Here is a 24,142-nt window from a genome sequence, read left to right on the forward strand (position 1 = left end):
TTAAGTAATATTTTAAAGTTAAATATCTTATAAAGCAATATTACATTACAATTACTTACCCACAAAAACAAATCCATCTACTTCTCTTTCTGGCACAGACACCTTTTTAGTGTCCTGGTTTTTTCGGAAAAAGTTCAACATATCTTCTTTTCTGTAAGCCTTTATCTAAAAGGAAAGCTCCACAGGTAACTGCAAAGAAGAAAAACATTTTGGTAAATTACCAACACAAATATCAACTCTGCAAGTATATCGTTAGATCTGAAGGTTTTACCATATTAAGCGGATGGATTTTGTTAGATAATTCACACAGCAGTTAAAGCCACAGAGCAGACTATAAAAACAACTATTTATCTTTAGTCATTCATAGGCTATAGAAAAACTGTCCATCTGGACTCAAAAATATAGTGCTTAGCGTTGACTTTTCTCTGGAAGTCTGAAGTAAAATCCAATCAACTGTTTTTGGCATGCATTATCATATTGTTACATGCATTCTCACCATAGTTAACACTAGTTAAATTCAAAGTACAGGAGGTAGTTAGTCCTCAATAGATACACTTGTCCCCCAGTTGCATAATTTGTTTTTCAATCTGAATTCCTACAGAATAGCACAAATATCTTGATGTATTATTTTTCAAAAATTAAACAAGCAACTCACACAGTAATATGTTTAGTTGTGGTTTAACAGCAGCTGACCAATGATTCTCAGTTAAATCATAGAACATTTTACAGTGATAATGACCAAGTAGATTTTGTGTAGTTGTTAACTTCTTATAAGACTCTTATGGCAAATCAAGGAAAAATGAAGGATATATATTTAATATAAATATATATCCTTAAATATAAAATATAAAATATTTTATATTTTAAAAGGAAGTTCAGATACACCAGTTGCATGATGCTCAAGTAACCACTCAAGATTGTTAAGATGTGGAGTCAGCATCTGAGCAATTCTGAAGAGCTTAAGAGCAGTTAGGTCTTATAAAAATGGAATGATAGCCAGGTCTTTATCAAAACTTTATTCATTATAACAGTTAATTCTAATGTAAAACATGGAGATTTAATACGGTACAAAAAAAAATCCAAAAAGCATTTAATAAATAATGCTCAGAGCTAAAGGTTCCTGTGTAAAAAGAAATCTCACTTTTCAACATTTTCAAAGAAAACCAAGAATAATGCACATTTAAATTGAGCAAGTTCACAAGATCACCCTCTTTATCTTCCCAATTTAACTAATTCTGAGCAACAGCTTGGCTTACGTTGGTTTACAGCAAAAATGAGCCTTTCTGCTACACAAATGTTTGTGTTTTAAAATGTTCTCTCCTGTCTACTGTGAAAAGAAGTATTGATGCAGTTTAGTTTCCTTGGTTTGATGACTTCATTTCATTTTCACCAAGTACCACCTAATAAAAATACATTATACGTACATAGATATAGAGCATCAATTCAAATACTATCTGTATGACAGATAAGCAGATGCACTTATGGCACAAAGTTGGAAACCAAGTGATATGCAAATTTCTTACACTGAGAGGCAAGAATCCAATAAAAATGTAAATTTCTTCCTGCTAAGAAGTGGGATCCCAGTAAAACTTTTAATTCCCCCACCACAGAATAAGCAACAAATTTAGTGCACTCTCAATAGCAGAGCACCATGCACTAGAAAGTGAGAAATGGCCAGCTTTACAAAATTAAAGTGCCCACAGCGGTGAATCACCACTTTCAGTATAGCTGCAAGAGCACACAACATTACTTTTAATAGTCAGCTAAACAGCTGCTTTGATACATTTTTTTTACTTTAAGGCAAGAAATGTATTCTAACTATTCATAAGCAACTTAAACATCTCCACTGATAGCCACAAAGGGCTAAGGACCTATCAAAATTGCGATTTTGTGAAATCCAGCATTAACCACAACAGTTGGCAATGCCAACAAAATCCTCAGGGGAACCCCCCCACCAACTTACAGAAAATAGAATGCTGGCTCCCCAGGAGCTGACAGTCCATCGGGGCATGGAAGAGGGGAGGGGACTGCCTGCTCAAAAGACTGCCAGCAAGATGGCTGCCACCCCACCACCAATTGGCTGCAGGAGCTGCTTGCCATGTGGCCCCATCCCATGACATCAATCAGCAGTGAAGTGTGGGGCCATATGACAGGCAGCCCTCACAGCCAATCAGCAGTTAGGGATAAAGCCACCAGGGCTACTTGGCCAATCAGAGGAATTTGGGGGGGGGAGGGGCAAGGCTGCCATGCTCCACCCACAAAATGGCTGCCTGGGTCCAAAGTTCTACACACAAAATCAGGGATGGGGGCAGTGGCAGCCACAGCCACCGCCTGGAATTCAGTAGGTCCCTATACATAATTATTAAAGAAAATAATAAAGAAGAGAAAACAAGGGCCTCAAAGCTTGCCTAGATACAGTCAGGTTATTTGTGAGTTTGCTGAGAATATTTTAACTACCTGGTTTTTTGCTTTCTACCCAATCAACTGTATTGAGTGGAAAGTAGAGCATTCACCAGTTTCTTCCCTGTACTGCTACGTAACATTGATGTGTGCTCCTGAAAAGCTACCACATTGTTTCACCCAGGGGGTGCCTCCATTTTTGGGATGATTAAAGTGATTATCTAGTAACTTATATTAGTACTACAGTTTGATGGACTCTGTAAGCATCAGATACTAGAGCAGCTACAAATATTTTTAGTAAAGCAAAACAATATATAAAATTTAAATCTAAAAAAAGGCAGAATCTGTATTAGAGTGTCCTAAGTTGAAAAAAAAAAACATTTATTGTAAACATGAAAACCAAATTTGAATAAAAAAAATTAAAATCAAACTTTCTTCAGTTGCCAATTTTTTGGAAATCAAAGAAGAATAAGCCATGATTTAAATCTCTGGTCAGGATGCATCAATTTAATCATTGTTTTCTATAAAGAGTGCATTCTTGTTGTTTGCTATCCTTTATTCATTTAACTTCTTGAAACTTTGCACTTTTAGAGAAAGGTAATGGCTTGACTGTATGTACACAAACTTGCAGAGAGACAATAGGGCTGAAGGGTATATAATCAGAGTTGTTATTTCTTATGTCCAGTTAATGGAGTACAGTTACGAAGTAAATAGGCGCAGGTAGTACCCAGGTAAGTAACAGGGGCCAGGGCAGGCTTAGGAACAAGTGGGCAGCACGTGCACCTACATGAGGCCTCAAATGCCTCTACACAAATGTTTGAAGCATGGAGAATAAGCAGGAGGAACTCGCCCTCCTGCTAACTAGCAAAAACTCAGACCTAGTGGGGCTCACGGAGACCTGGTGGGATTCTACCCATGACTAGGCAGTAAACATCGAGGGCTACAGGCTGTACAAGTGAGACAGAGTAGGGGAAAAAAGGGGGGAGGGAGGGTGTAGCACACTATGTTAAAGAGCAATACACATCCTCAATGATCAGGATGGTGTCAGAGAAGGGGCAAACTGAGGCATTCTGGGTAAAAATTCACGGGGGTCATAGGGAAAGCGACTTGAAAGTGGGCGTCTACTACAGACCGCTTCACCAGGGGGACGAGCTGGACCTGGAATTCTCAGGTCAGCTCATGGAGGCTGTAAAGTCAAGGGAAGTGGTTGACATGGGTGACCTAAACTACCCAGACATCTGCTGGAAGTAGCAGTCAGCCAGGTCTGACCGCTCACATAGGTTCCTAGCTGGGATACAGGACCTCCACCTAACCCATGAGGTGCACAGTCCCACCAAGGGAAATGCCTTGCTGGACTTGGTCCTCGCCACAGGCGACGACCTGGTGAGGGGTCTGCGGGTACTCAACCACCTGGGCGACAGTGATCATTGCCTGCTGGAATTTACTATCCAGCGCAGGGTGGTGAAAGCAAGCAGTAAGGCAAAAGTCCTCGACTTCAGGAGGGCCAACTTCAATGAACAAAGATTAGTAAGAGAGGCATCAGGGTCTTGGAGCTTCAATGAGATGGGAGTCCAAGATGGGTAGTTGTTCCTCAAGGAGACTATCCTCTGAGCTCAAAGGGAGTCAGTCCCAATGAACACCAAGGCACGCAGGAGTGCTAAAAAATCCCCATGGCTCAGCAAAGGCATGCAGGAATGCCTGAGGGGTAAGAAGGAGGCATACAAACAGTAGAAGCAAGGGGTTATCACCAAGGAGGATTACATCTCCATTGCTCATGATTACAGGGAGGCTGTTAGGAAGGTCAAGGCAGAGATGGAGCTAGGGCTAGTGACCAGGATTAGGGATAACAAAAAGTCCATTTTCAAATACATAGGGAGTAAAAAGAAGGCACCGGGTAACATGGGGCCCCTACAGGACAGGCTTGGCAATCTGGTGATTGCAGCAAACGAAAAAGCTGACCTCTTTAATGAATTCTTTGCCTCCATATTCCTGAACAGGGACCAGGACATTTCCCCCACTACGATTACGGATGGACCCAGAGGAGGCACCACCATGCCTAGGGTAAGGGGCGACCTAGTTAGGGAACTTTTGGAGGGGCTGGATGTGTTTAAATCAGTAGTTCCAGATGTTCTTCACTCGAGGGTGCTGAGGGAATTGGAGGGGGTCACAGTGGGTCCCCTGGCACAGCTGTATGAGTGCTCATGGGGCTCTGGCCAGGTACCAGAGGATTGGAAAAGGGCCAAAGTGGTCCTCATTTACAAGGAGAGAATGGAGGACCCCAGCAATTATAGGCCAGTCAGTTTTATCTCAGTCCTTGGGAAGACCTTTGAGAAAATTATCAAGGAGCACATCTGCAAGGGCCTGGCAGGGAGGTAATGCTGAGAGGCAACCAGCATAGGTTCATGGAGGGCAGATCCTGCCTGCCTAACTTGCTTTCCTTTGATGATCAGGTCACAAAGTCCCTGGACGAGGGCGTAAAAGTGGATGTTGTCTTCCTGGACTTTAGGAAGGCCTTTGACACTGTTTCCCATAACATTTGCCTAAAAAAAAAAAAACAAAAAAAACAAGTGACCACGGCATTGATGGGTCAGATGGGTGGCAAATTGGCTAGATGGCTGCACCCAGAGAGTGGTGGTGGATGGGTCCTTTTCAACCTGGAGGGATGTGTGCAGTGGAGTCTCCCAGGGCTCGGTCCTGGGGCCTGTACCGTTCAACATCTTTATCAGCTATCTGGATTTGGCTGTGGAAAACACACTGTCCAAATTTGCTGACGACACAAAGCTGTGGGGCAAGGAGGCAGCAACACACCTATAGGCTGGGGAACACCCTTCTTGTCAACACAATGGCATAAAGGGATCTTAGAGTCACTGTTGACTCCAGGATGAAAATGAGCCACCAATGCAAGCAGTCACTAAGGCTAACCGCACCTCATCATGCATCTACAGATGCATCACAAGCAGGTCCAGGGAGGTGATCCTTCCCCTCTATGTGGTGTTGCTCAGGCCACAGTTGGAGTACTGCGTCCAGTTCTGGGAGCCGCACTTCAAAAGGGATGTGGCTAGCATTGAGAGGGTCCAGAGGAGGGCCACTTGCATGGTCAATGGGCAGCGGGTTAGGCCCTATGAAGATAGGCTAAAGGGCCTGAAACTATTCAGCCTCCACAAGCGAAAGCTGAGAGGGTATCTGGTGGTCGTTTACAAACTCACTGGGGGGACCAGCAGGAATTGCAGGAGGCTCTGTTCCCCCAGGCACCACTGGGTATTACTAGGAATAACGGCCACAAATGGTTAAAGAGGTTCAGGCTGGACATCAGGAGACATTACTTTACAGTTAGGGCTGCCAGGCTCTGGAATGGACTCCCAAGGGAGGTGGTGCTCTGTCCTACCTTGGGGGTCTTCAAGAGGAGGCTAGACAGATATTTGGCTGGGGTGTTATGACCCTGGCACTCGTTTCTGCCAGGGGCAGGGGGGTCAGACCTGATGATCAGTTTAGGTCCCTTCCGACCCTAAGCACTATGAAACTATGAGGCAGAGTTACATTTAGTATGCAATTAACCAGAGCACACTGTTACAAAAGCAGAGAGCAGGGCTGAAAGAAGTGGAGGGAGAAGCCAGGAGCACTTAAATTGTTCATGTACTTAACAGAGATGCAGATAAGCAGAGTTTGCTACAGTGTAAGCAAGAGGCAACAACTTGGAACACGAAGCTTACTGGGTATGCATACAAGTGGAGTATAATCCATTGCTTTAGATTTAAGTTAGGTTGGAGTCATTCTTTTCAAAAGGAAGTATGAAGGCCAAGAGAGTGAAAATGTGTTGGGAGCCCACTGCCATTTAAGTGTTTGGAGAAAAGCCTGGTTTAATTATTTTATGACACCTATCATATTTTTAGTAATAATAGAAAATGTTTTTGGCCTCAATGATTTATTGACCATTAAATGCTGATTATTCATCACATACAAACAGCCTATTACATGATGCTGTTATAGAATTACCAAAGGCCACTATAAATCAGATAAAAAAAAATTAATAAAAATGTAACCTTTAGCTGTCTGGAATTCTATGAACAGTATATGGTAAAAAAATCTTAGGAGTCAAAGGCATATGTCAATACATAAATAATTAATTTGTGGGATATTTCAGTGGTATTGGCCAGATTCTGCTCTCATTTTAACTGATGCAAGATGGAAGTAATTATTTTAGTGTCAAGAAGAGTTATATTAGTTTGCATGAGAAAGTAACCAGATCTATTGATCTAACAGGTCTAAATCAAGAACGCTATTCTCCTGGATCTTGATTTATTTCTCTCCCTTGTATATTCTATGAAGAGAAGTAGGATAAAGAAAAAAAAAATCACATTAGAAAAATATTAACATTTTCATTTCCACGAATATCAACAAAATAGAAAGTTATTTTTACCTCTTGAATTACACACCAGGAACCCCTACACAAAGGCCAACGCAGAGGCCAGCAGCTAATGTCTTCCCTGCCCCCAGGGGATTACAATGAATGCTGCCATTTCTGTAGCTCAAGTGGTAGAAGTCTTGCTACAGTTCTGAGGGTTCAGGTTTCCTATTCTGCTAACAATGATGATTATGATGTCGGTGATGATGCATGAAGAAGGCATTATTCCAGAGCACCTTAATGTTTGTTCTAATTCCTTTTCTTCCTTCTAAAGATAACTAGAAAATTACATACCAGAAAGATGTTAAAAACAATTAGGATGCAGTCAAGCACTTGGAAGGTAGAAAATACCAAAATGAGGATAGCCATGAAAACCCTGATTCCCCCCACTTCAGGCAAAGGCAGTTAACAAATATCATCTCAGCTGCCCCACACACATTCACAGAAAAATCACATATTATTCAATGCATGTAGGAGGGGCATAATTAAAGTTGCATGGCAACAATAAATTGGCTATTTCCTAACTTTCATATACTTAATTTTGCTGAATACAGAACTTTAAAAAGGGGAGGGTTGTTTCTTTTAAAGAAACAAATAGTTTCAATTCTGAATAAATGGGCTTTAAAATATAAATTGTTAAACTGAAATAGTGACAGGGAAGGGGGGGGACGCAGTTTAAAATGTATTTCAGTGAGATTTGTGATATGACTAACATCAATATGCAAAACTTACTGAAAAAAGTCAATTACAGATTAATAAAAGTTGTGTTTAAAGGAATAGTATTTAAATCCATTATTATTTAAATTGGTTAATCTGCATGGTCATATTTTTTACCTTCATCTTTTATACTACCATGCGGGGAAAAAGTACAAGTGTTCTATATATCTTAGTTTTCCAGTATTTACAGAATTTCTGATTTTACAGGGTCTTTAAAAGAGATTTTGGTTACACATTCCCTCAGAGTGAAAAATAAATTATCTTTACTCTGTGAACAGCACTTGAAACATAATAAGTAGACTTTTTTGCAACCCCCCCACCACCATCTTAATACTGCAAACCTCTGTAATTCCCAATTGTTAAAGGGCTTCAACTAAGATGCATTATTATTCCATCAGTGTTTCCAGTATGAAGTCAGTGGAGCTTGTGACACCATGGCACTTAGCTTAGATCAGTGATTCTTAACAAGGGTGACATGGCACCCTATGGTACCCTGAGATCTTTTCAAGGTCTGCAGGGTACCACACTGTTAGGTGTGCAAACATGATTCACAAGATAAACACAGAGATTTCAAATCAGAATCCAAAGTGTTGCAAGCTCACTGAGCACCCAGGGTTGTAGTGGACATGGTGAGGGGAAGGGAAGAATTACCCTTCCCAGGCTACTGCTGCCACTGCTGAAAACTAGAAGTTGACGTTTTCCAAGGGCTGCCTCAAGTCTAAGAATGTTGAGAACCACTAGCCTAGATTTTTTTACAATGATGTAGAGTTATTTAGGAGCCTAAAAAGTTTGATTCCAACACGCTTTAAAAATTCTAGCCTTAGACAGCTAAATGTGTGTTTAAGCTCTCACCTTTAAAAGTTTTATGAGAATTAAAAAGAAGATAATAATCAACCATTAAATTTATTGAAAGCCTAAATAATGTTTCATTAACACAAATATTTTGTTCTAAGTTACAAAAATGTGATGGCCCAAACATTTGATGTGATGGCCCCTGATGCTAGAAGCACACATTTTGTTGAATCCATGTAAATGTTGCTGCAGGATGAAAGCCTTAACTCCCACACTTGTAATATTGATAAGTGTTATGCCACTAGTTGCACCTTAAAAACAGATTAATTTGCATAACTGACTCATGTGCATGCGTCTAACATAGCATTAAAACTAACTTTTTAAATTGATTTTGATTTAAAATCTGATTTAAAAAAAACCAAAACAATAACTTGTGGAAGGCAGGGGGAAAGTGACTTAAATTAGCCCATCCTTTAAGATAATAAAATATTGAGAGAAAGGTGTATGTAAACAATCAGGCTTAAAAAAACCCTACTATTCTGAAAAACAATTGTGCAATTCCCTAATGCAGAGGTTCCCAAACCCTGGGCCGCAGCCCGGTACCGAACCGCAAAGGGTTTGCTTCTGGACCAGAAGTCTGGAAGTGACTGGCATATGGCAGACTGGCAGCCAACCCTCTTTTATACTGACTTATCTTTTCCCTGATAAAATTCAACTTACTCATAAAAAGGGTTGGCTACCGGTCTGCTGTATGCCAGTCTGCAGTTTGCCGGTCTGCAGTCACTTCTGGTCTGTGGTCTAAAAAGGTTGGGAGAATCACTGCCCTAATGCTTCTGGAAACTTAAATTGTCCACTTCTCCTTCGAGATGCATTCATTTAAAAACTAAGAACTCTTACTGTACCTTGATCCATTACCACTTTGGTACAAAGTGGAACATGTTCACAGCTTTTTAAAAGAAAAATGTTACTAAAAACACTCCCTAAAAGTGTCTCATAAACATTCCTCGAAGGAATCTCCACTGATATTAAAGTTTTCACCTACCCAGCAATCTACCCTAAGGGTTCGAAAGAGTGAGAGAGTAAAATTCACTTAGAAGTCTCACATGAGATTGCCATTTTTTTTCTCTGGTACACTCTAAATTGCTCTTAGGCAATACCTACCCTCATAGATAGAAAACATGACACAAGGTGAAGAAATCAGAAAAAAAGTCACAGACAGCAGGCTTGTTACTGTCTGCTATTTAGACTAAACACAATTATTGAACTCAAGCCAAACATGACCCTACTACAAAAGCCAACACAAAAACAAGCACATAAAACACTTTTGAAATTAGTTTCAGATGTGTTTCACTGAATTGGAGTGATAGCATTTTACTTGGTTTAAAAGCTCCATACACAGGTAAGAAGAAAACCTCTCAAATCTCTTTCTCTCTCTCTTTTGAAAAGCATACTCCTGGATACCTGACACATAGAAGGTATTGAATGTTGGCGGATTTTTTTTAATGAAATCTTCATATTTTCCCAAGCAGGAAGCAACTGTGACCACCTGAAACCTGAGATCCTGCTCCTGCCTTTGTTTCAAGGTAATTTGCATCATCACAGATCCTCACAGAAGTGAGAGGCTCCATATCAGCTATGAACTGACTGCCCAGAGTTTTCCCATCTATTGACTCCTCTGTGAAATCCTATGAAATATGAACTTTCATTTCTACCCAGAAGAACTTTTACAATCTTTTCTCCAATGCCTGATGAAGAGTGTTTGTACCTGAAAGCTTGCAATTCAAAACATTTTTTTGCAAAACTTGTGTTGGTCTAATAAAAGATATCATCTCTACTGCGAGTCCTAATTCATAGTTTCATAGTTGGTAGGGTCAGAAGGGACCTGACCTGCTCATCAGTCTGACCCCCTGCCGTGGGCAGGAAAGGATGCCGGGGTCAAATGACCCCAGCAAGGTATCTATCTAGCCTTCTTTTAAAGACCCCCAGGGTAAGAGTGAGCACCACATCCCTTGGAAGTTGGTTCCAGATCCTAGCCGCCCTGACTGTGAAGTAGTGATAATTGCCTACTTCTCTTTAAACGTTACTATACTAAAGCCACCAAGCCACTACATAAGTAGCCCAAATGAATTCAAGTAGATTATTTACATGCTTAAACGTAAAATATTGCATCTAAGTGTTTGCAGGATCAAACCTAGCTTCTCACTGATGCATAGCATTTCCCAACGAGTAGACTACATTTTCAATAGGTGAAATCCAACACTGTCCAAATTTGTGTGGTGTTTTCATTTCAGATTGGGGAGAGCTGAAAACCCTTTAACCACGGGTTTCTTTTGATCTGGTCAGTTTGCCCAAAGCAGCTAAAAATACCTACCACAAGTATGCTGTTAAATGCTATTAAATGAAGCTATCAAAATCTATAAAAACAGATTCACTATAAATGCTATAATCCAGTCTTTTCCCTGATAAAAGTCAATTTACTTGAGTAAATTTAACAACTAGCTTAAGCATAGTTTGTGTCATTAGTAAAAACATGTCAGAATAATATCCTGTTCTTTGTACTTTTGAAGGTGTAGTAAAACTATCCAGACCTCATGAAAACGACAGCATCAGGTATTACAGGACACTGACGCTTGCCTGAAGCAAAGGCTCATTACAGTCCCTTCCAGATGTAGTCAGCTTAATTTCTAAACAAATTCTGACACTGGAAATAGTACATGAAGGTAAAGCCTCTTGATTTTACAACATGCACACAATAAACAGACATAGTAAATAACAAATTCCAGACGATTCCCTTCTTTTCAGAGGCCTGACTCTTGAAACTTCAAACTAACCCCTTTCCTACTGCTTCAGGTATTAGCATGTAATAAAAACACTACATTTTTTCCAAAGAATATTTTAGTACTATTCACAGTGATTCAAATCACTGTCCCAAATCGATTCAGCTGAATCTGATTTGGAGATCTGGCTGCCACTGAATCGGATGAATCTCCAAATTAAACAGGCCCCATCCCCTACCCGCTTTTCCAGCCCTGTCAATGGCTGCCCCGCCATGCTCCAGTGTCCCAGCTCTTTAAAAAAAGGCCCCGCACTCATCAGCTCCTGGCAGGTGGGGGGCAATCCCCACTGCTCCCCACTGCATGGGGGGGTTCTGCTACGAGCCCCCAGAAGACCCGAGGGCTGCTGCAGCATCCAGTGAGTACAGGGCTTTTTTTTTTTTTAAAGAGCCGGGAACTGGGGCCGCATGGGGCAGCCATTGATGAGGCTGGGAGAGCGGGCAAGGGTCAGGGCGGCGCTCAGGGAGGCTGGGGGAGCAGGCAGGGGATGGAGCCTGGAGGGGGTCCACCCATGGTCCCCTTCCACCCCCCCGCCCCCTACTTACTGGCACAGAGTCCGGGTCCAGCTCCCTGCGGTGGTGAGGGGGGACTGCCCAAATCTCCAGAGCTCTCAAATCTTTTCTGAATCGATTCAGAGAGCTTTGAATTGATTTGGACCTTTTTATTGGTCTCCTGATTTGGGCCAGATCTCCTCCAAATCGAATCAGCACCCAAAGCTTCGCACAGCCCTAGCAAGCACAACACACCAACAGGACCAAAAGCTAGCAATTCCTACTACTTCAGACAGATCGTAGACAGAAAATAAAAATACATTTGATTAATTTAAAATTATCCCGCCTCTATCAAGACAAGTGATCAACATCCATAAGTCAACATATTACTATGAGTAATAAAGCAAGACATTAACTCTGGCAAGTCTAGGAGAGCAAAATTATGCCGTTACACTAGTTGCACTTAAAGTTGGTATCAACTAAGCAAATTGTGTTGGTCTAACTAAAATACATATAAATTTTTCTTTTTAACAAATAAAGTTTTGTTTCTTTTTAATAAAGGAATATATATAATGTTAATTCAAGTGAGCCTACATGTACTGCAGGTTCTAAAACGTCCTAGGATAAACTATAGCTATACAATATAGCTAGATGTCAGGGGAAAAGACAGGTACATACATACCGAGGATGCTATTGTCCAAGCTCTTACAGACTTCCCATATCTTATAATAAAAATGAAAAGAAGGTAATCTTTATGTTCTGGGACAGTGAAAGTATATGCCATCAAAAAAATAAAAAGGAGAGAAAATCTAGTAACAGTGAAAGAACAGTCATGATGACATAAATACATTTATTAATAATACATAATTATTTTCTACCTTTTGGGACTTTTTACCATCTTTCATTTTCCCTGAGCGTGAGGAAAGGTATGTGAGCCCAAAAGCTTGCAGAAAAAGATTTTTTTGTGTGACCTTGTATTAAACTAACTAAGAGGTATCATCCAAGAGTATGAACCAAGAGTTCTAGAGTTGTGCACATCTATATAATACAAAGACATTTCTGTTAGGGTTGTATGAAGCTTTGGTTGCCGATTCGGTTCGGAGAAGATTTGGTCCGATTCGGAGATTGAATCACCAAATCCGAATTGAATCAGGAGACCAAAAAATGCCTCTGAATCAATCTGGAAGATTTGGAGATTCAGAAGGCAGTCTTTCAGGGGAACAGAAACTGAGACGAGGGAGGGGAAGTAGGGGGGGAAAGACTGACATCTGTAGCTGGCTAGTGACTGTGATCTTTCCCCGAGTCCCTGTTCAATCACAGTGCTCTGGGGGAGGGACGTAGAAATAGCATAAGCCTCTGTCTGCAGACTTTCTGTCCCTTTTGTGAGCTGTTTCTGCCTGAGCAAAAGAGGGGTGGGTGGCTGGCCCAGAAACAGGTAGGCGGGCGGAGATCTAACCAGCACCGGGAAGGCCCCCTGTTACAGTCTATCATCCCTGCTGTTTTCATCCAAATCTGCCTTAACACATACAAGTGACATGAGTTTTGCTTTCAACAGTTTGAGGTGCAGTTTCCCAGAAACCCGTGCACCTATTTCCTTGAAACTTGGCAGGCTTCATGCCCTCACAAGGGGCTACCATCTCTGCTGTTTTCATCTAAATTTGCCAAAAAAATGACAAAGTTATAGGTATTTCAGTGATTCCCCATTATAGTCTATTGCCAAATCACCGAATCTCTTCCAATCAGCGCTGAATCTTTCCAAGCCGATTTGGCCAAATCGATTCAGGACAGTGATCCAAATCTCCAAAACAAATCACTGTCCTTCAAATTGGTCAAATATGAATCAAATATTTCCCTATTTGCACAGGCCTAACTTCTGCATGCAGCATGGAATTTAATGCAGGAGGAGATAACAACAGATAGTTGAATTGATCTTAAGGAGGGAATGGGATAATTTTGTAACAGGTGTAAATATACAACCTACATTAAGATAAATCAATTGTTCAAAACAGTAGTTCTCAATCTTTCCCATACTAGCACCCCTCTGGGATTCCTATTCAACAAGGAAACACGGAACATGCAAGTTGTTTACAACCCTTAAGTTGCAAACTGTGCCTTGGGGCATAAACTAAACATAAAGTAAATGTTCTCCTTCCAAATCAGACAGCCCTGTACAACTGTTTAACTATATTACAGTGTTTATCACTGTGAGGCACACAGTACTGCCTACTACCTGAACAAAACAGAGCACACTCAGACCACAGGCTTTATTTATTAGTCCTACCACAAGAAGTTTGCATTCCTGAGAAACACCATAAAATAGACTTTAGCTCTTAGAAATCTGTTAGACAAGACACTTGTGCAAAATGAAGACAAAGCAGTAGGTAAGGAAGAGGAGATTAAAAAAGAAGATCCCCAGAAAGTTTAAACATAGCTATTTATGTAGTATTTTACAGAGGCAACACGAGAAATTGTTACATCCAGGTGGAGGGGGGGAAGGTGTCTGTGCATATTCACATGTAAAAAATAAGATTCCAGAGGTAATTTTTTAAAACTAGCAATGAGGTAGAACATGCAGCCCCAGAATGGTTAGCATGAGGCCCCTGGGCTCCCATCCAGCCATCTCCAATCCCCTCCCAGCCATCTCACTTCACCTTCTCCAATTTCTCTTGCCACAGCAACATGTAAGGGACTGGAGTGCCCAAGCTGTAAATGCAGGAAAGGAGCCAGGCTGCCCACACTGAAGGTGGATTCTGTGTACCTCCAGGAGAGTGAGAAACAGGTATTGAACCAGTGGTGACATGTAGGAGGGGCACGTGCTCCCCCTGAGCGTGCTGATGCACCCCCTGACAGGCTGTGCTCCCCGCTTAGGCTATGGGGGGGGGGGGGAGGTGGGAGTGCCAATGTTCCCCCCCCCCGAGAGTGCTGGCTGGAGCGCTGCGGCTGCTTTCTGGTCGGCGACATTGGCTGTGGGACAGATCCCCCCAGTCGCTGACTGGTCACTGGCGGGGGGCACATGCCTCCCCTCCCCCCCCAAGGTGGTACCAGTTGCCAACACATTGAACACATGGTGGGGTGAAGGGAAGCCAGGCTGCATGTGCAGTAGAGTTGGGAGGGGGGGAGGGAGGGAGTACTGATTTCACAGCACACTCGACTGGGAGGCTGGCTACCCAGTTCTCTCCCTACTCCCAACTGTGCATGTTGTGTGCAACTCTTCATCCCTGGCCAAGATGGGGGAGCCAAGCTGTGCTGCAAAGGGGTGCCTGCATGGAATGCACTGCAGGTAGGGGGTGTTGCCTGCACTGTGCGGGAGGGGGAGAGATGGGACGGGGACGAGACGGGACTGGTACTTAGCAGCCCAAGTGGTGTGCAGCCCCCAGCTGCCAGACATGGAACAGTCCTGAGGTAGAACAATGGAGGAATAGACTTCAATAACAGTAAAGTCAGAAGCTTGTATGATAGTGGTGTGCGAACAGACAGTAAAAATTCCATCTTGTGTTTTTTTTATGAAAGGAAGAGAGGGAACTCTTTCAAGCATCAAGCCCCAATCTGGAGCAAGAAGAATGCATTTCAACTAAACACACTGCCCTCAAGGGCTGGAATTCAGTCTCTCTCCTACCAATAGCTCTGTTTACAACTGTTTGGTCTCCACTAGTTTCATGCTCTAGGGCTGCACTTTCATAAAGAACTGTTCTGATGCATTTTTTCCAACTGCTCTATCTTGACATATGATGGATTAAAATGACTAAATACGCAACAGCTTGGTGCCTTCCCCTCCTCTCCAACTGGCTGGTATTCCCATTATGTTTACCTTATCCTCCCATCATTAAGATTGCAGCTCACATTCAAAGATTTAAAGTGGAATGAAGCCTTGGAACACAAAGACAAACACCGTCCCTGTATTGAGTGGGAGCATAAGAATGGATGTGAGAAAGGGAGAGGATAAAGGGACCATAATTAAGGTGTGGGCTAACTCTGAAACAGGGATAAGCAACCTCCAGCACAGGTGCCAGAGTGCAGCACTCTAAGGCATTTTGCTTGGCACCCGTACCTCTGGGTGGATGACAGGGAAGCAGCTGGGGCTACACAGCAACAGCAAGGATTGGGCCCCATTGTGGCTCCCCCACCATCTGCCCCTGGCATGCCAACATCTTACAAGTTGAAGTTGAGGGTGTTTTGGGCACTCTGCCCAAAAACGTTGCCGACCCATGCTCTAAGACAAGAAGCAGCAATGCAGAGGAAAAGTGGCTTTATAATTAGGCACTGAACTAAACACTCTGGAAGATCCGTGTTCAATCTCGAGCTCTGCCTCAGGTTGATGCTGGTAAGTCAGTCTAAAACACCAGTGGCTAATTAATTCTCTGCTTCACAAGGGCCATACGACTGTGAAGATAAAATTATTTAATGCATAAAAGGTGCCTGGCTGTCAGAGGGAGAGAGGGGCAAGTATTCTGGACAGACAAACAAGGGCCAGTGCTTCATGCGTCTTGCATGCAGCGTCCTCATTATTACCGGATGTGGGAGCAGAGCCAATGTTATCTGCAGTAAATCGGACAGGTTACAACACAGCGGCTCTTAATCTTTTTTAGACTCAAGGCCTGCTCTCAGCCTTCAGGCAACCCCTGAAGTTGCCAGCTCTTCCTTTTCACTCGGTTTCTAGCTACAGCAAAATTACAGAGGGGTGGGTCCCTCTGGAGCAAAGCGCCCAGAGGGCGGGTGGGGGGCAGGGTGCTCGGCCGGCACGAAGGAGATCCGAGGGGCCCACTGGCAAGCAGGGCAGAAGGAGCTGATGGAATGATGACGAAAGTCACTACGCCGAGCGAAGCAAAGACGTCGTCACGAGGACACATCTGACGAAGCAAATCCCGCGCCTAAGAAAGCCGAGGCAGTGCCAAGGCCCGGCCCGGGGACGAGGCAGGTGGCAGGGCGGGAGCGGGCCGGGCCAGACTGAGGCGGGGCAATAACGGGCCCGGGTTCCCGCCGCGCCCCGCAGCAACGGACACGGGACGCGAGACGCGGGGGGGGGGAGGGCGGACACTTGGGCCGGGCGGAGCCACGCGCGCGCGCGCTGCCACTTACCACCTCCCGCCGCCGCCTTCGCTTCCGGGCCGGGCCGGCGCGTCGCCGTGACGTAGAACCCCCGCGCGCCACCCAGGAGCCGCCGGTTACGTCATCGCGCCCTCGGGTTGGGTTTTCTTTTTTTCTTTTTGCCCCTGAGCAGCCTGATTGGTGGTCGGCGCGGCGGCCCCGCCCCTCCCCTGCGTGCGTCCGCGTTGCCGAGGTAACCAGGAGGCAGCGGCGGGGCGCGGGAAGCCGCTCAACATGGAGGACGTGCACGAGGGCCCGCGGCCGCGCATCACCACCAGCCAGCTCGCGCAGCACGTGGGACAGCCCGTCTGCTTCGTGGGCCGCGTGCAAAAGGTACCGGCGCTGGCCGGGGCCTTTCGGGGGTCGCGCATGCTCCGCTCTTTAGGCCGAGGCCTCGCCCCTCCCCCTCCCCACTGGAGCCAGGCTGGGGGGTTGCGCCGGCTGCACACGGGGAAGACTTGGTGTAGGAAGGAGTGACGTCGCTCCTTCGCACTCCATTTTGACGTCACTTTCTCCGCCTTCCTCAGATTCACCCGAGCGGGAAAATGTTTGTCCTCTCGGACGGCGAAGGCAAGAGCGCCACCGTGGAGCTCAGCGAGCCTGTAAGTAGCTGCAAGCGACTGACCCTGCAGTGGGACTGGCTACGAGACCTGCTGGGGTTACCTGCACCAGGGCTTGCTCCTTGGTGCCTCGCAGGGGCTGGGCAGCAGCTCTGCAGAAAAGGACCTGGGGGTTTCAGTGGACAGGAAGCAGAATATGAGCCAGCAGTGTGCCCTTGCTGCCGAGAAGGCGAATGGCATACTGGGCTGCATTGGTAGGTGTTTTGCCAGTAGGTCAAGGCAAGTGATTCTTCCCCTCTGTTCACCACTGGTGGGGTCACATCTGGAGTACTGTGTTCAGTTTTGGGCCCCCCACTATAGAAAGGATTTGGACAAATTGGGGAAGAGTCCAGTGGAGGGCAATGACAATGGTGAGGGGGCTGGGGCACATGATTTCTGAGGAGAGGCTGAGGGAACTGGGCTTATTTAGTGTAGAGAAGACCAAGGGAGGCTTAGTAGCAGCCTTCAACTTCCTGAGGTGGGGTTACAAAGAGGATGCGGCTAGACTTCTCAGTGGTGGCAGATGACAGAACAAGGAGCAACGGTCTCTGGTTGCATCAAGGGAAGTTTAGGTTAGATATTAGGAAAAACCTCCTCTCTAGGAGAGTAGTAAAGCACTGGAACTGGTTACCCAGAGAGGCTGTTGAATCTCCAAATTAGAGGTTTTAAGACCTGGCTAGACAAAGCTTTGGCTGGGATGATCTAGTTAGGGATGGTCCTGCTTTGAGTAGGGGGTTGGACTAGGTGACCTCCTGAGGTCCTGTCCAACCAGTTTTCCATGATGCTGTTTGCTGATCTGCCTGCTGGAAGCAGGATAAATTTTGACTGGAAAAAAAGCTTAATCCTTTCAGCAAGGAGGTGCTTTAACCCTTCATTGGTATGATCTTTCCCTTTTCTTTCCTGTGCTTGTTTTACTTAAGGCATTTAAAATATATTTCCTTACTGGCATCTTTTCTGCAGCATCTGTACCAAACTGTCTGAATTCTTACCAGATCCCTGCTTAGAACACTTTTCATACTTCCAGTAACTGTCCTAGCCAGTTAGACGAAAAAGTTCTCTAAAATAAAATACATAATTGCATTTAAACACTTAAGACTTGCATCTTTCTCCTGGTGAATACTAGGTGCTGCAGTTGAATTTCCAACTCCTCTTCCCTTCATCAGCTGTCCATTTGGGCACTAACAAGTTCTGTCTCTCTTTCATGTTTTCTGTGATGTTTCATTTAATGGAGGGATTTTTCTGATTGGCATATTTTATACATTCCTCTATTTGTACTCCTGCAAAAACCTATTAGTGAAAATCCTTGACTAAAAGACTTGTCATAGCCTGTGCACTCAATTGCAGTTTCTACCCTTACAAGTATAGGAACAACCCTCATAATACACCTCTAGGATACACAGTATTTTTCTGCCTCTGTACCAGCTTACAGAGAGCATTAACCAAACTTTAACAGGGTTTGGACAACCCATCCAGGCTTCTGGTCACCGCTGCTCTTTGTGCCCTTTGCTTGGGTAAGGGGTTAAATGCTGTAATGTGATGCTTCTTTTAAGATGCATCATCTTTTGTTTATTTTTAGGAAGCTAAAGCCAGTTAGAAAACTACTCATCTCATAAAATTGAGTTTGATTTTTAGACTTATTTTTCAGCAGTATTTTATTTTCATGAAGTGGAGCAAACAAGCAGTTGCAATAAACCAAGCATTCCATTTTCTCAAGTTGCAAACTGATACTGGGTATGTAAGTAGCTGAGTACAAAAGAATAAGACAACTGTGGCAGTAACATGTTTTCTGTATGTTCACCAGTTAGATGAAGAAATCTCTGGAGTCCTTGAAGTGGTGGGAAGAGTAACAAATCAGGCAACTATCATGTGTATGTCATATGTCCAGTTCAGAGAAGATAAAAGCCCTTTTGGTAAGTAAAGATATGTCTTAAGATTGAATGTTGTTTTGCATTCTAAAAGTTATTTTTAAAGAAGAGCAGAGGAAAGATCTGCTTTATCCTTTTTCCTGGCAGGGGCATATACATAGAGTAGCTGTTTCCAGAAATCTGTCTCCTGTAGAGTTGTTCTTGAGTTGGTGATCATAATGCAACTATATGCAATATCCTCATGGGAAATGCACCAAAATGAACAGCAAGGATTGATTTACAGCTAGTCAAAATGAATCTAAAACTGTTTAAAAAGGAAAATCCTGAAGTCCTAGAACAAGTATGGGGCTATCATGTAACCTTTAATTATGCATAATTCCTTTAGTCCTGAACAGGAAAAGGAAACAGACAAACTGTATATAGTATTATTAGAGAGAGAGCTGCAAGATTGTATTCAGTCAAATATATTCTTACACAGGTTACTGTACCACTCCCATTACTGGTACCCGAAAAGTGCACTATTCTGCATATAGAAAGATCTGTTTCTCCATTCCCTAGTTCAGTGGATTTGGTTATTGTCCTTTTGTCTGGCTTACTCACAATGGACAGCAAGTAGTTTAGCTCTTGAATTTTAAGAGACTTAGATACTCCTGACTTGAGTGCAAATCACCACAGCTCCTGTAAAGGGAAGTCTTCTATAGTTTGTTAGAATTACTTTTTATGTCTACAAAAAGTTTTCTGAAAGAGAAATCAGGAGCTTGTGCATTTTTTTTCTTTTGTTTGTTTTTAAGATTCTAGTAGTCCCTTCTTGTGCAAGGCCAATCAAAAATAAGAGGCAAAACTAATACAATTAGGAACTTGAGAGGGCAGAAATAAATGGTTCAGTTTATTGGACCTTCCCTTTCACCTTAGAAAATAACTAATACTGGTGTGTCTTCATTTGACATTTGGCTTGGGGCAGTAAGTAAATTCCTGATTTGAAGAAAGGGCTGAATACTGAGGTAGCAGAATCTGTGAATGACATAGGCCACAGACAGGTGTTTATTTCTATGGTAAGAATTTTTCAAAAATAGCCCAAAAGCTTATTTTGAGAGTGTACGTGTGTTCCAGCTCCTTGGCTGGCGAGCTAAAGGCAAACTCTTTAGTATGGGCACTAGAGGGCTGCTCCCTGGGCCACCACCACTCTCAGAGGAGCCCATTAATTGACAGCCTGCTCTCTCCCCTGCCTGGGAAGGGGGCAGGCTGTTAATTGACAATTGGCAGCTGCTACAGACAGTCCAGGGAAGGTTCCAGCACCAGGAGACTGGTGGGACTTGGGGAGGGGTTGGGTATTCTCCCATGGTGGGAACCCTCCCCTTCCCACTGCAGGAGAAGAGCATTTGTTCCTTGTACTCCTCTGGCTATACTCATTCTTCCAGTGCATTGGTTTTAAATGTGCCACTGGGCACATGCGGCCAGGGATGAGGGAGATCCCCCATTCCCTGCTGTACACACACATTTTAAGAGGACTCCCTCCAAGTAGGGATTCCTCCTTGAATTCCTGTGGATCACGTGCATGTGTTTGTGGATCTGACTGTGCTAATATTGACCCTTAAAAGGAACTGGGAGACTCTGGTTGAGCATTACTATTGTAGACAAAGGTGAGAGAAAAATCAATAGCACCCATTTTTATAAAGCATAATTATGAGGGTTAGCAAGGGACAGAATACTTTTACAAGATATTGATTACTAGTATAACTGCAATATTTACCTGTTGCTCCCCATGAAGTAACTACTAACATGCACCTCTACCTTTTTGTGATATTTTTCTCAGCTATCAAGAGAAACTGCAGCAGGAAAGGCCTAAATATGGTGACACTTAGCTAAAAGATGGGGGGAGGCGGGGAGGGGCAGTATTCTCAAATACTGGGGTAAAGTGAACACCATATAAATATTTGTTACATGGTGATAATGGGGAATTTGATTAGTGTCTGAACTAACATTTCCCTTCCTCTGCCTTTCAGATCTTGAGATGTACAATGAAGCACTAAAAGTAATCCAGGAATTTCCTGAATATTTCCCATTTGGTATTATAAAAGAATGATCAACTCTTTCTGGTACAACTTCAGAATGGATGACAGTGGTTTAACCTTGCCATTTTAGGAAGGCTTAACTTTTTTGCAGTTGAGATGCTTAAGAGATGTCTGCTAAAATGTTTTGTCTGATTGGACTGTCTGACATCAACATACTGACTTTCGGTGTCATACTTGCCTTTTTCTGATCTATCCTAAATTCAGTCTGTGTAGTTTTGTTGAAAGCAATTTTTTACCGAATTTTGTATATGCTTTATTAAGATCATATCCAGAGAAATGCTGTAGCAAGTTAATTTAGTTTCTGGTTAAAATAGTTTCTACATGCTTGTCCCCTGCCCGTCTCCTTATTCAGCATTTCCCATTGTTAGATATTTAGTTACCAGAAAGTTTATGAAAATTAAGCCATTCTGTGAGAGGGGTATAAAAGTATTGTTTAAAACAAGCATTGTGCCTGAATATGAACTTTTGAACTACCTGGCAGTAAAACTTGATCTTCTGTCTTGGAAACCAGTTACTTTTCCAATAAAGTGTCAGGCTATACTTGAATTAAGTGTTATGATTGTTTTTAAAATTGATAAATCTTTTCTTGAAGAGCTGTTTTTGTTAATAAATCACGTTCCGAGTTCTACCACTACCTGATGTGAGTAATTTTAATTCCAACACCAACCAGGGCATAAGATGCCCAAACTCTCACACTGATGTTAAACACAGTTGAAAATTTATTTTGATAATTTTTGTATTTTTAAGCAGTCTTGTGTGGCCATGACCAAAAAACAACCTGTATTTTTGTTGACTATATAGGTAAAGGCACAAAGGATTGAATAGACATGAGAGTGAACTAATTTAATTGCTAGAGATGGTTCCAAGAGTAGTACACAATAGAAATCCAAGCTTCCCTACCAGTGCTCTCTAAATTTTCAGGATTCTTTTAAGCCTCTTAAGTCAGGACATTTCAGGAACAAATTCACAAAAGGAAAATCTGACTGCATTCTGTTAATTTATGCATGGGTACCAGATTTAAATTAAATGTTGTCATTGTAGATGTTGAATGTACTCTCATCCATCATCTTTCACAAATTGTAGTTTTATTACTGTCTAGAATACCAGATTTTATTGTTACTTGTCACTTGCAAAAAGCTGTATTTAAAGCATTTGCAATATCTTTCTCTAGGTAAATAAAAGCTCCTTTCTAGTTTAAAAATATTTGGCACATTCCTGCTGCATTTTCTTTTCACAAAACAAAACAAAACACACATTTTACTAATCATTCTGACCTGAATGTTACTTGGTTTAGGTTTTGTTACTTATCGTTTAAATAATGGTAGGAAATGTTAACTGCAGTTAATGTATATGTCTAAGGGCCCTGGTGAATGTGCAGTTAAAGGCATGCTTGGATTTGATATGCAATCCCCACAATCGCTTTCTGCCATGCCACACGTACATAGCAGGACGCATAATTGTGGGATCAATCATCAGATCCCATCCTGCCATATTACTGGTACCAGCAAGTAGCAAACTCCTGTCGCTGGAAGCTCTGTCAGCTGGTCCAGGCTTCCAGCCACTGAGGTGCACCATACACTCCCGAGGCTGGGAGCCATCGGCTGACGTGGGCTCCCAGCCACAGTGGCACACCATCCAAGTAAGAGCCCAGAGCAGCTAACGAAGCTCCCAGCTACAGGAGCACATTATGCACTCCCATGGCTGGGAGCCCGTCTGGCCACACATTCAGTTAATGGTGTGATAGGAACCAGACACAAAATTACACGTATTTTGTGTAATACCTTTGTGGCTTATTGTTTTAGCATACCATTAACGTGGCTGGGTAACTACTTAAGACACGATTAACTAGTTAATCGTGTCTTAAGTGTAATGTGTGTTAGGGCTGCAAGTGAACTTTGTAATAAAACGCTTTGTTTGCTGAGAGATTTATAATTTTTTTCCCTCTAGTTAGTAGCAAACAATGGCAGGGGTTAAAACAGGACACTAATCTAGCAATCACTCCTTTTTGAAGAGGACTGAATGTTTCAGGATTTTGGTAATGATGCAACCTTTCATCATTAAATTGCTCATTTTGAATCAAACCTAAGTTAGACCAACCTTATCTCTCACTTGTCCTTCATGAAAGCATTAGTCTTAACCTAGCTTTTGGTAGAGGGAGGTTTGATTTTAGAAACACATTGCAATGGATTAATCTGTACCTTTGTTAACTTCTGAGAAGATATAAAATAGGCTTGAAGACTCGTATGCTCTCTCACCTCTACAAGTTAAGGCAGAGAATTAAAATTCCTTCCAGACTTTTTTTTTGTAAGAAGCCTATGCCCTGAAGAATTTTTTTTTTTTTTTTTTTTGTGCTTCACTATATTTATCTTTAGGGACCTGTCACAACCCAAAGTTGTGATTTTTGTTTGTGTGTGCGCTTCGACACCGCTAAATTATTTTCCCACTATTTGTTGCTTTCTTTGCACGGTAGAGTTCTCTGCTACGAGAGAGAACTCTGGTGCAATGGGGGATTTCCCGCCAAATTACAGCTTCTTTGCAGGGTGCATTTCTTTTGCATATGAGTGATACACGCTGCAAAGGAGTTCCCACCATTTGTATTTGGATTCGCACCATATTATTGGCAAATTCCTAATATAGGCACACATGGCGGCTAGCGATTGGCTTGCTAGCCGTACAAAAGGCTTGGGTAGTTTCCGCCCAAGCCGGAGGAGGGAGGAAAAGAGAGAGATTCTGTGTGAAGATCTCCAAGCGCTGCGGACCCTTGCGGACCCAACGCGCCTCCCGTAAGCAGGCAATAGAGGCAATAGAACTGAACCCATGGAGCTTTTGCTTCTAGCCTCTCCCCGTCGCCGATCGCAATCCCAGACGTATCCCTTTCCTGTAAC

General features: G+C 43.0%; 2 protein-coding genes across 4 annotated transcripts in view; one reads left to right on the top strand and one right to left on the bottom strand.

The window, feature by feature from the left end:
* Positions 1 to 16,802, bottom strand: part of UMAD1 (UBAP1-MVB12-associated (UMA) domain containing 1) — a 151,745-nt gene extending 134,943 nt beyond the window's left edge. For 2 of the 3 annotated variants that reach the window (XM_019498043.1, XM_014603239.3), the window contains exons 1-2: positions 16,713 to 16,802; positions 60 to 189 (exon numbers count right to left, since the gene is read on the bottom strand). In XM_019498043.1, the coding sequence (XP_019353588.1) occupies positions 60 to 141 (82 nt within the window). In that variant the 5' untranslated portion in view covers positions 142 to 189; positions 16,713 to 16,802. Of the gene's footprint in view, positions 1 to 59; positions 190 to 6,817; positions 7,081 to 16,712 lie in introns of all 3 variants that reach the window. The other variant, XM_059728974.1, reaches the window with a different exon arrangement.
* A 65-nt stretch (positions 16,803 to 16,867) lies between these two features.
* On the top strand, positions 16,868 to 22,460 carry RPA3 (replication protein A3). Its single transcript, XM_006258164.4, has 4 exons — positions 16,868 to 17,054; positions 17,249 to 17,323; positions 19,122 to 19,230; positions 21,189 to 22,460. Exons 1-4 carry the CDS (start codon positions 16,956 to 16,958, stop codon positions 21,266 to 21,268), a joined length of 363 nt encoding a protein of 120 aa, XP_006258226.1. The 5' UTR covers positions 16,868 to 16,955; the 3' UTR covers positions 21,269 to 22,460.
* Positions 22,461 to 24,142: the final 1,682 nt, after the last annotated feature.

This window comes from Alligator mississippiensis, chromosome 5 (assembly GCF_030867095.1).
Source record: "Alligator mississippiensis isolate rAllMis1 chromosome 5, rAllMis1, whole genome shotgun sequence".
NCBI classification, from domain to species: Eukaryota; Metazoa; Chordata; order Crocodylia; family Alligatoridae; genus Alligator; species Alligator mississippiensis.